Genomic DNA, 12578 nt, shown 5'->3' with positions numbered 1-12578 from the left:
TATAACACACTAAATATACAGAACTCAGCCGGGAATTACTGAATTCTTGCAGTAATTCCCAGTAGAATTACTACAAAGTATGTGTTATTTAGAAAAATTGGTCAAAATAATTAAAGCAAATAAATACATTAATTTAGATTTCTATCTACAAAATGTCATATTATGCAAATAAACAATACATTATTAGATAAAAACATGAATTTACTTCTTACACAAATATTCACAAAGGTATTCAAGGAAAACATAAGCAAAACCTCCATATGATGAACTAAAATGTCGCTACCAAACAAAATTTTAAAAGTCATCAAGCATAAACTAAACAAAACCAGCCAGCATACTGGGTACTTTATTTATTTTATATGATGGCAACATGTAGAATTTATTTACCTGTGACTTGATTCAACTTAGGGTAGATTTAACCCCAGGAAAAGCAAGGGGTTTCTTCCCCACAATGTAACAGAAAGGAGGAAAAAAAATCCAGCATAAGCAGATGGAAAAAGGCTGCATAACTAGAAACATAACATATAAATGGAGATGCCTAAAAATTCAGTATTTAGCTTGAATTTCCCTGTGGTGCACTTCCATAAGCTGAAAAGTTCATGAAGAGGACTGGAGGTGATATTTACAAGATAATTAGATACCTACATATGGAAGATACATAACATATATAAATATATCTCAAAGGAAAAAGGCGGTTCAGCCCGTCCCTTTTAGCATTAGCTATACAGGAATCACAGGAAAAAAACAGCTCACATCTGAAAACTTGTACTCCTAAGTTTGGCTGCTTGAAGCTCACTCTTATACTCCTAACATAAAAATACATATTATTGTTTAAAATCACTTGTGTTGGAACAGAAGTTCAGATTACTAAACTAGAAGAGCAATTGAAGGCTTTGAGAAAAACCTCTTAGATTTACTATGTGCTAATTCTTCTTTATTATCAACATCTCCTATTTGTAGAAACATCTCTTGAGAAAATACTACCCCTCCCATCTCAATAAAATGAGCCAGACAAGATGGCAAAAGATGGAGTACTAGAAGCTACTCTTTTTGGTTTTATGTCAATCAGAGCATTTCATTAAGCAAAATTTACCCCATAAAGTGAATCAATAATATAGTATCTGTTGCCTAGGCTGAGATTTAATTTCCTTGAAATTAAAGTAAAAATTTCTCTTTCCCTACTATACATTTCTGATGATGGTGGTTAGAACATTACTGTCAGTTCAGTTTGTGCTTCAATCACTGCAATCTATTCTGATTTGTGTCTGCATAACATTATACGTGCTTATTCAGAAGCGTCAAAGCTGATGGTTTCTTTCTAACTTGTTCTAACTAAATAATCATGCATCTGTTTTCATTTGTTTTGTCTTCTCTACTTCATCAAACAAAAATTTACCACTATTACTTTCAAGTCTTTCAATTTGCTTTACCTACCTACCACACTGGCTAGGCCTGCTACTAAAAATTGAGGGGGGCAGATGGAAATTAAAAAGTTTTTGCAGTCATCTTTGGCAAAAAGTTAAAATTTTTTAAAAAAATAATTGAATATAAAATCACACAGCTAATACTTGTTTCTGTCACTAATACAGAAAACACAAATCTGTCAATTTATTTTCATAGATAACATTTGCAGTAAAGAATGGCAAATACTTATTTTGTTTATAACTTATTTTACATCACTGGATTTTTTTTCCTACTTGCTATACTACATATGGTCTTACTTTTTTACATTGCAAACTTTATAATCATATGTTTGCCAGTGAACATTTTAGTCTAGTACCTCTTATGATTAAACTGTACATAGTAGACATTTAAAACAGCTTTCTCAATCAATACGTATCTATTATCAGTACAGACTGCAGCTTTTCCTATTAACTTTAGGTACTGATGGTTGGTGCAAACTCAATCCCTATCTTGCAAGACTTTCCCTCAAATCTTGTGTGTTCAAAGTGCCAGCTGAAATCTGTGCCCTAAAGCAGAGGTACTTGGCTTGGGGCAAAGAGGTGGCCCTTCCCAGAGGCCTGTCGCAGAAAGACAGGCAGCCAGATGCTTAAATTCCAGCCCGAAGAAGCTAAAAGTCTACTAACAGCACTAGCTCTACTACTTGTATTAGAAAAAAGAGGATTAAAAAAAAAAAAAAAGACCCAATTTGTAAAAACAACAGAGGTATATCACTAAAACGGAAGGAATGAACCACAAAGCAAAATTTAGAACCCATGTATCACCAGAGAAGTTTAAAACATTTTTGTTAGTGATTTGAGAAATATTCAAAATTATACTTCTGATGGCTCATTAAAGTGATATCCACTATAACCATGAATAGCTTTAACAGACATATTCTGCAACTGTACAGCAAAATAGATGACTACATGTTGAACATGAATAACTTGTCTAGTCTTTTTTGAAAGTCTGTATTTAGATATTTGTTTCTTTCACAATTTACTAGGTATTTTAAAAAAAACTGTCAAGAAATAGACACGTAAGTGTGCCAGGTTAACATTTGTATTGTGATAAAAAACTGCTCTATAATTCCAAAACCAGGCAAATATATTTATATATATTAATTCTCTCAGTCTTTTCACTTAGAGTTCTATTCAAGATACTTGAAACATAATCAAAAAAGGGGAAAATATACCTATGAGATTGAAATGAAAAATTCTTAAATATGTGACAGCAAGAGCTTGAGCTATGCGCTCAGTTTAAGACTGATGAAGTTAAATTCTGCCAAAAGCAAAAGCTGAATTAGGTTTAGCTTTTCCAATCAAAACTATGTGTTCACACTTCCACTTTCTTTGCCATAATGTATTTCAGTTTTAAAAGTTTAATTCCAGATGAGTGAAATTTATTGTTTATTTCCCTCCTCAACACCAAATACTTAAAGCAGAAAATATTTCTTATATTTTTATCCAGCTATGCAGCAGACCAATTTTTCATTATACCAATTACATGGAACTAAAGCAAACAACACCAAGATTGTTCTTTTCTCAGAGTATTGTCATTTCGAAAGAATCTATTGTTTCTGCTTAGTAACTGTGGATCACAAACCATACCACACACCTCAATACAATGCTATCAAAAAACATGAATATCCACAATGGAATCATATCTTAAAATAAACCAGAAGACCAAATTACCCATGTGCATATTAGATTAACTGGAGTTTCAAAGATATTTCAGGGTAAAAACTGGTGTCAAGGTAGAACTAAAATTGTACCCATATGCAAAGTATGCAGGCAGAAAGCAGCTTGAACTCGCCCCCATTCTGAAAAAAAACAGTGTATTATTAGACTACTGGATAATGAAAACATACCTATTTGTTTTGCAGCTTGTAATATAGTTTTTAAATCACCATTTACAGTTTGGTGTTCTTTTTTGTCCAAATTGTCGTCAATGAACTTTATTATCTTCTTCCAAGTAAGATCAGACTTCAGCAACTGTGCCTGTAGTTTTGACCTTTTAGTCTGAAAATGCAAAATATTTGAGCTTTTTTATTTATTTCAAATTACTATATCAAGGTTCCTTTAAAATTAGACACAGATAAAAACACCTCCTTCCAACTGCATTCAGTCAGTACACAGCAATGATTGCAAGCAGTTTTCCTGCTACCTGTTCTAGATTCTTTCCTGAGTGTAACGAAGAAGGATATGCAAATGCACACACACTCTCTCACTACTTGACTCTTCCAAAGCAAAATTCTCTATAAAGCCAAACTCTTGCAACTTCAAGAGATTTACAGCTCCCAAGATTCTAAACTCATTTCACATTGTGAATGCCCACAAGGCATCCACTGTTTTAATGCATTATTTCATGGGAAATTAAAAAAGTACCTCAATTCAGTGAACTTAATATTAAAAAGGAAATGTTTGGCTTCCTAGCTCTACATGAGCTCAGAGCTAAAAGCACACCAGCCCTACCCAATGTCTTGAAAGATGAATTAACAGGGCTGTACCAACACAGCCAAGCAACCCTATCCATATGGCACATCATGATTTTAAGGGCCTAGTATAAATCACAAAGCTACAGCAAATTTGACTTTGAGTGAGGACACTATGAAGGAACGCACAGGAACACACTCTGCCCAGTTTTGCTTGCCCACTCTTATGAAATAGAAATGCAAATGAAGAAAGCAAACAATTCTTACTATAATTATGTTTTGTAAGAGAAAAAAAGTTTTACCACTAAGTCAGCTAATTCTTCACTGTAATCCTCATGTTTAGTGACATTTGAAAAGGAGCGTAAAGCGCCTGTAAGACGAGGCAAGGCCATCTGTTACTCATTCAGTGATCCATAGGATGAGAAATCAAATCCCAGTTCAAGCACCTAGATGAGAACAAACAAATAACATGGCTTTATTGATGCTATAAAAATACAAATTCACATCACAAACCTGAAAGACCTTTTCAAGCAAGCAGAACTTGGCTGGAACTTCAATTAAGTTAAAAAAAACCTCAAAATGCTAATAATCAAGATTCAATAGAAGGGAAGTGAAAGGCACAGAGCACAGGCAAGACATGGTAACAGGCAAAGGTCACTCAGGAGGTGGTTCTTCTCTCTCCTCCCAGACTAAAAGTTACCAGCGATGAGGCAAAGTGGAAATTATTCCTTTAGCACCACTAACACGAGTATTATAGAGAAATCTATGTAACTGAACCTTAGCTCCCAATAACAGTAAGAGATTACAACCTACAGGAAGACTTCCTCTGAGCCAGTCCACGCTGGGAGCTTTCAGGTCATTAACAGCCTCCAGTGCTAATGCAGAGAAAGGCATCCTTCTTGACAAGTGCTTAGCCATTTTTAACCAGCAAAACAGGGCAAGAAAATTATGATAGGAAAAAAATATTATCATAGCACAACACTGAACTATTGTAAGAGATAAAAAGAATAAAAGGGCTATCAGAAAACTGAAAAAAGTATGCCTAGAGGTGTTTTAATCTCACAACTGGAACACACACACACACTTAGAGCAGAGCTCTCTTCAGGACTACAGTCTATTTCAGCATAGTTTTATTTCCTCTGTGAAACAGACTCATATCTATACACCAAAACACAGCTGTTACCCATCTGAAATTGTACTTGTTCCAAGCCTTTTACTGAAATGATTCTCAAAGTTATTTAATTTCAGAAGGTGCCCACAGCTGAATTGTTTAATGAACCCTAACGCACAGCTACATTTTCTGATGGTAGCAGATAAGACACAGATTTAGATTATTTTTAAAACAATTAATGATATCATTACAAACCTAATGATCTGCATGATTCTTACCATGCCTGAAGACCAACGGCCAGGCCACCAGAATTTAAGGAACTTAAAACAGAGTTAGTAAAATTACTTCCCCCTCCAACAGAACTCTCTCCTTTCATCCAATTACTCTTAAAGTTTTTCTTCATTTAATGACTGCATTTGTATTTTAGCTATCAGCTTTGCAATACAGCACAAAAGCAAATCCAGATGCAGTGTTCCAGTCACAAACAGAGAAATGTCACTGACTTGTCAGGTCTGCTTGTTTTCCCACCTCGCATTAAGATGCTTTTTGGAAAAAAGCTACCACAACAGTTGATATCTTGGAGACAAATGTTATAAAAATGAAGCTACAAAATGTGGAAATATAAAATCTTTAACTGTGAAGGGGACAGAGAGGGTATGTTCAAGCCTAGAAGCAGACAGAGCCAAACAACACTGCAGCTTTTGAAATGTTCAGTGGATATATGACACATAACTCATACCAGCATTGCTCCTAGTGAAAACAGGCCGTGAACATTACAGCCACCATTACAGAAGGGAAGTAATGTGTCCAAGCTTTGAGGGAATCTAACCTGACCATTTTTGTTTGAACTCAACAAAAAAGGTACATCACTCTCATACTGTTCCAATGACAGAATTGCCATTAGCTATTAAAGATCACCCTATTTTGCCTACTTATTTTATACTTGCACTCAAATACTTTTTCTGTAGTGTTATGGCCCTTTATAAAAACATATAACAACATAATTGTAATATTATTAACTTAACTGCCCTTTCTGAAATAACACGCACAGTAATTTATGAAAGTTTGAAGCCGCTTATGAAAAGGTCACTTTTCACAGACACCTGCAGGAGATTTTAAAGCATTTTCAGCAGGGTCATTTGTTAGGAAACTGAATTTTAAAGAACTGTTTCTTTCTTCTTTGTTCATCAAGTTATTAATACTTCCTGAAATAGAAAACCTAGAACTCCAGAGGACAAGTAAGGACACACCCTCCTGACCATAGGCATAGCCAAGGAGCCAAATACAGCCCTGAAGCCCTACAGTTGATCTCATACTAGTAAATGCTGCTCCACACTTGCCTATGTGCATTCAGAACTTGCTGGTCCCTGAGGGGGCTGGTTTAGCAGAGCAGTCACCCAAGGCTTCTGCATCTCATTTATAGGCAAACTTCACACATACCCTTCACTTCTGGTCCATGACACCCACTCTGAGCAGAACATCACAAGCAAATAAAAACATCTAGCAAATAGAAAGCAGGGGATAGAATCACAGAATATGTCGAGTTGGAAGGGACCCACAAGGATCAACAAGTTCAGCTCCTGGCCCTGCACAGGACAGGTGCAATTACTCCACTGTTAACACAAAACACAAGGTAAAGTTTATGAACTTGGGCTATTATTCCACAACATATTAGAGCCAGGTCAAAAAGTACCAATCTCTTCACTCTTGTGACCAGTGATGGGACTCCAGGAATAAGCATGAAGGTGAGTTGGGGGAGGTTTAGATTGGATATCAGAAAAAAGTTCTTCATCCAAAGGTGGTTGGGCACTGGAACAGGCTCCCCAGGAAAGTGGTCATAGCACCAAGCCTGACAGAGTTCAAGAAGCATTGGTTGATACTCTCAGGCACATGCTGTGACCCTTGGTGTGTTTTGCCCAGGGCCAGGAGTTGGACTTGATAATTGTGATGGGTCCCTTCGAACACAGCATATTCTCTCATTCTGTGATAAAAATTATGTGGTCCTATGAGATGCAGCATAAGCTTACATTTGTTTAAAAAAAAGTATGTTACCTGCCTTCACATAAAGCCTGCTGATGTAGATACCTGCCTGCATCAACTGCCTTTAGAGTGGATCGGCTACTGCTTGTCTTTCTGCAGACACTGTAAGTGTTAACTAATTCCTTTAGATTTGAGAGAAATATATCTGTTTGCCCACAGCTCTGAAATATCTGTACTACCAAATGATCCTGCTAAGATCTGCTGGTTTGAGAACAAGGACCTAAATGGTTGCGGCAATTAAATCCTGTTTATCACAGCCCACATACAGAAGACAAATTTTTGCCATTATTCTGCTCATTACCCCTGAAGAAAAGTGTTAAGACGGTACCATCTTAAGTCATGCTTGTAGAAGGACAACTGGAATGGGAACTCAACCTGCAGATCAGTCCAACTTTACATCGTAAAATTGTATCTTCTCCTCCTCCATACCCAATCAAGTAAGGACACTTTGGGGCCCGTTCTGCTAATGATTCCTAGAACTCTCACATTTCCTGCCTCTTTTAAAAAACTCTTAACTTTCCACCAAGCCTCTGTAAAGCACAAAGTGCAGTATCTACCCACCTAAAGCTCTGTGAAGATGAGAGGCAGTAGCTTTTAAAGCCTATTTTACTTCTTTTAAAAGAAAGTGTGATTTTAAGTTCAAGCTTTTTATTAGAGAAAGTAAAACATAAACATAGATTATACTGAGAGTTTAGGTAAGAAACCATTCAAAGTTTATTGTTTTAAAGTAAACATGAATCATAATCTCAGCAGGTTTTTATTCATTGAAGTGAAACACAAAAAAAGCCATGCTAGCAATATCACAAAGGTAACAAACACTGCCAGAGAAGTTTTCCACTTCATATTTTCACCAACTACGTAAATTTTCCTCCAGTTCCTGGCCTTCCTATAGTTTTAATATAAGCAAATAACAGAACCATCTCTTTCTTTCTCCACTGAAATGTTACACAGATTATGGTCAAACAAACATCCTTTTGAAATTTACTTAATTCTTATGCTCTCTAACAAATCAAGCAAACTGCCCAGTGAAGCTAAGAGAAGGTGACTGCTAAGATATGGTACTTTAATGTTCAAGAGGAACAGAAATCTTTCTTTACTTAAAATTATGGAATAACACAGCATTAACAGAATCACAGGTAAAATCTGCAGTTCCATTACCCTAAAGTACCAGCTTCTGTAGTCTCTAATATTTGACTTGTTAAATGTCCCTTAAAACCTTACAGCAGTCATTTTGTTTAAACTGCTTACGGAATATAAAGTCATGTTACCAGGTTTTGCCTATATTGCCTATAATTCTTTAAACTATTAACAAGTTTCTTACTGTCTATATAAACTTCTCATTTATAAAACCTGAAGAAGTTATTACTAATAACTAATCTAATCAAAGAACATCATAAAGAAAAAGAGGCTTTAGACATTGGCAATGAATAGCAAATTGCTATTGATCACAAAGTATTTGAATCAAACAGCATTTTCATTTTCACTTGAGAAAGTGGAAACATTTCAAATGAAAAGGAAACTAAAAAGTCAAAAGATATGACAGCCACATGGCTATACAGAAAGTAAAGGGACAATACAGTAACTTTTTATATTATAAATATATATAAATCAAACACAAAAGCAACGAGACCATAGGGACAGAATAAGACATTTTAAATACATCCACACACTGAATATTTTATTTTTTACACTGTTATGTAAGAGGAATAAAAATAAATCCCAAAGTATCAAATTTTAGTGACATGAACACATTTTAGAATGGCTACAATTAGCTTTAGCAGTTTCATTAATACAAAGATAAACTTTATATGCCATTTACAAATGAGATTCAGTAGTTATAAACACTCCCCACGTTCTGTTTGGTGTGTACCCTTTCTACATTGTACACACCAAAGAAAAAATACTTTAAAGAAAACACTTTAATGAAAAAAATAAACCCATTACATTAAAAGCTATTTTACACCAATGATAACATTTGTATCAGATTCACTTAAATCTCTTATCCAAGTACGTTTGATGTAAACAGTACAAACACAGCATCTACCATCACAGTTGATAGCTAGGGATAACAGTGGTTTAATAATGTTTGGGACATTAATCATGAACAGCAGGCCAAAGCAAGATACTACAACAACAGTATTTTCCAACCTTGTATTTTGCACCTTTACAAGCAGTGCTATATAACGTAGTAACAATTGTATGATTTCAGACATTTCAAAGGCCCAGACATCACACTGGTATTCTCTCACGTTGTCTGGGTCAAATATTGCTGATCTCCAGTCAAGACCGGGTCAATCTTTGAAAGGGTGATGGCAAGATTAAGGAATATGTACTCAGGAAGAAACAGTGTCTTCCTGACACACAACATTCATCTTAGCGAATACAAGACTTCAAACAAATGCTTCAGCAAAACAAGGAGGCATAACAGTGCCTCTGTGTGCCATCATTCACATAACAGACAATTTCAGGATTTTAATTACCTAAGCCACTAAACAAAAAACAAAACAAAACAACATCCAACAAACAAAACAACAACAAAAAAAACACCCTGGGGAAAAAAAAAAGGAATTACAGGCCACACATTCAATAGAGTATTAACCCTTTTCACATTCTGTCACAATCTCAGCCACACGCATGTGATTAAACACCAGCTGCCTAACACTGTTCCTGCTTGCATCAGCTGGAGAGGCATTTCTTCTAATTATACCCAATAGTGTTTTGGTGTGATGCCAAACACATGGCTTGGCCCAATAAAGTGTTCATTTTAGATGTGCTTTGAGATTGTTACTAAGGATGGCTGTTGTTTCTTAAAAAAGAAAAAAAAATGAAAAAAAAAATACTTTTTTCAGAATAACTCATCTTCCTTTTTGAAGAATGTAAGATGTAATCTAACTGTTAGACTGAAAAATGTCTGCATTTTTATGCCTTAATGTTTTAATTCCCTGCAGCAAGAGACAAAGTGCATCCCAAGCAAAAGGAACTTAAAGACTTGCCTTACATATGGACACGTACCATAAGTGAATCTCTAACTTCAACATACGTAATACTTATGTTCATTTAAACACTAAGCATAAGGATGGGGGGGTGTCATTTGTTTGGTTTTTGCTTTAAGCTTAATAGAGGGCCCTCTGTGCCTCTCTGTTTCACACCATGTCATCAACAGAGGTTGAAAACAACCCCAGGGGGTTCATCTTACTCTGTTTCGGAAAGGTTTGTCACTACAGGAAAAGTAGGAGGTGTATGGCAGGTAAATAGGAACGTACATGTCCAAAGGAAGTAAAGGGAGGATGAAAAAGAATGGATAAGCAAGAGAAAGAAAAAACATTGAGTTAATAAAAGCTAAGTAGCACATTGCACCTCACTGAGGATGGCTCAGAGGATGTGGGATGCATTTCAGCAAACATAGCTGCTGTAATACTACATGCATAACACATAATGGCATAACTGCTGTGATAAAAGCACGCTAGAGCACCTGTTCAGATGGTAGTGAAAAAGTCTCTGTAACACACTCCTATCCTTTTATAGAGCACATAAAAGGATAAAGCCCCCAACGTTAATTACTGGCCACAGAGATGGCATTGCCAAGTTCTTTGCAACTCAGCTTCAGAATGTAAAAGGATTCCTTATAATTGTTGCTAAAGATTCACAATAAAATTTTAATGGAATGAACAACTCCGGATTACTGTAAAGGTACCACTGGGTGACTACCTTTCCTATGAGTAAAGACTAAGAGAATTGGGGTTGTTTGGCCTGGAAAAGAGAAGATGCCTGGGCGACCTAATTACTTCCTTCCAGTAAAGGAAGACTACAAGAATGATGGGACTTTTTACAGGGGCACGTAATGATAGGACAATGAGTATTGGCTTTGAACTGAAAGAGCGTAGGTTTAGATTGGATATTAAGAAGAAATTCTTTACTTTGAGGCACTGGAATAGGTTGTCCAGAGAAGTAGTGGATACTGCATCCCTGGAAGTGCTCAAGTCCAGGTCGGATGGGACTCTGAGCAACCTGGTCTAGTGGGAAATGTCTCTGCTCATGGCAGGGAGAGACGTTAGTACTAGATGATCTTTAAAGTCCCTTCCAATCCAAACTTCTATGACTTCCACTCAGTTTGGTATCATCATCATGGTACAGTTGATCCCACCATCCAGATCACTTATGAAGACACTAAGGAGAGTTGGGCCCAACAGTGATCCCTGGGGATTGATACCAGCTCTTCCTTTAGTGATGGCGGATTTGTGCTTGCATCTACCTCGAGCTTTTTTCCCAAGGCCTGGGGCTCAACAGTGCTGGTGAAGACAAAGGTAAAAGTGTTGAGAGCCTCTGTCTTTTCAGCATTGTTGGTGACTAATTCACCTCTCCTGTTAGACAGCAGGATATTTTCCTTCTGTTTCTGTTTGTTTTTTACATACCTGAAGAACCATTCTTGTAGTTTTTGACATCTATGGCCAGTTTCAATTTGAGCTAAGCTTTTGTTTTCTAACCGCATCTCGGTGTGCGCTGGTGACGTCCTTGTAGTTGTCAACAGGTATTCGTCTGCTTTTCCATCTCTGGTACACATCTTTTGGTTTTGAGCAGACTCACAATATTACCACCAACGGGGCTTAATTGTACTTGCACATTTGATTACCAGGCCAAAGACCACAAAAAGGTCTGAAAGTGGCCACAAGGAAATTTACTGAAACAAGCTTTCCTATTCTAGTGCTGCTTCTAAACCGTGCCACGGTCTGTTTGATCATCCATCCTCTCACCTTGTCCCAGGAGAAGGTGCATTAGCCCTTTCAGAACTTCAGAAGGTGGACTCCCTACCACTTCAATTTAAAAGTGAAATTGATCTCTGTGTGTGAACTGACCTTAAATTACATAAAAGGAGAGAATGGGTGTGTCTATGTGTCAAAATCCTTCAGCAATCTAAGAAAAGCCATAACCAGAAAAAAATTATACTGAAAAACATTCTTGTGAAGATACAGCTATTGGTACTATACAAGAAGTATTTAAGTGTAACTTGATTGTGCAAGAGGTAAAAATCATCACAGTACAGCTCTTCGAGAAAGATTTCTTAAATACTATCTATACAAACCCATGTGAGCACCTTTATGCAACTAAGGCAGATGAATGGGAGGAATTATCAAGCAGAGCATCAGCTTCAGCATGCGCTGTTGGGATACTAAAGGTGAAGAAAGCAAGCAAAGTTTACTGAATAATTAGATATCCAAAGACAAGATACATTATGTGTGGCTTATTAGTTGGGTGTACAACTAAGATCAGGTTCTGCTTTTTATTTTGAGAAATGTTTATGTTTGGTACACAGAAGAAAACAAAGTACAAAGGACTCTTCCAGGGAAATGGGACTAAAAGAAGGAAAGCAATTCTGCTATACCTTCTAGCTTCTTCAGAAGCATAAAATTAGTAAGACCAAAAGGAGAGATTTATTTAACAGATGCATACCTCAAAAAGCAAAACAGCAAATCGTGGATTCAACTACTACAATTCGAATATATAAGTCATACTGTTCATGGTAGGTACATCTTAATCATAATTTAGCCAGTTCTG

General features: G+C 36.4%; 1 protein-coding gene across 1 annotated transcript in view; it reads right to left on the bottom strand.

Annotated features, from left to right (window-relative positions):
• ASCC3 (activating signal cointegrator 1 complex subunit 3) overlaps window positions 1–12578 on the bottom strand; it is a 263938-nt gene that overhangs the window by 240428 nt on the left and 10932 nt on the right. The window contains 2 exon segments of the mRNA XM_032682586.1: window positions 3311–3461; window positions 4177–4320. Of these exon segments, the coding sequence (XP_032538477.1) occupies window positions 3311–3461; window positions 4177–4266 (241 nt within the window). The 5' untranslated portion in view covers window positions 4267–4320.

This window comes from Chiroxiphia lanceolata, chromosome 3 (genome assembly GCF_009829145.1).
Source record: "Chiroxiphia lanceolata isolate bChiLan1 chromosome 3, bChiLan1.pri, whole genome shotgun sequence".
Classification (NCBI taxonomy): domain Eukaryota; kingdom Metazoa; phylum Chordata; class Aves; order Passeriformes; family Pipridae; genus Chiroxiphia; species Chiroxiphia lanceolata.
The sequence above is the reverse complement of the archived record's forward strand: the minus strand, read 5'-3'. Positions and strand labels throughout refer to the sequence as shown.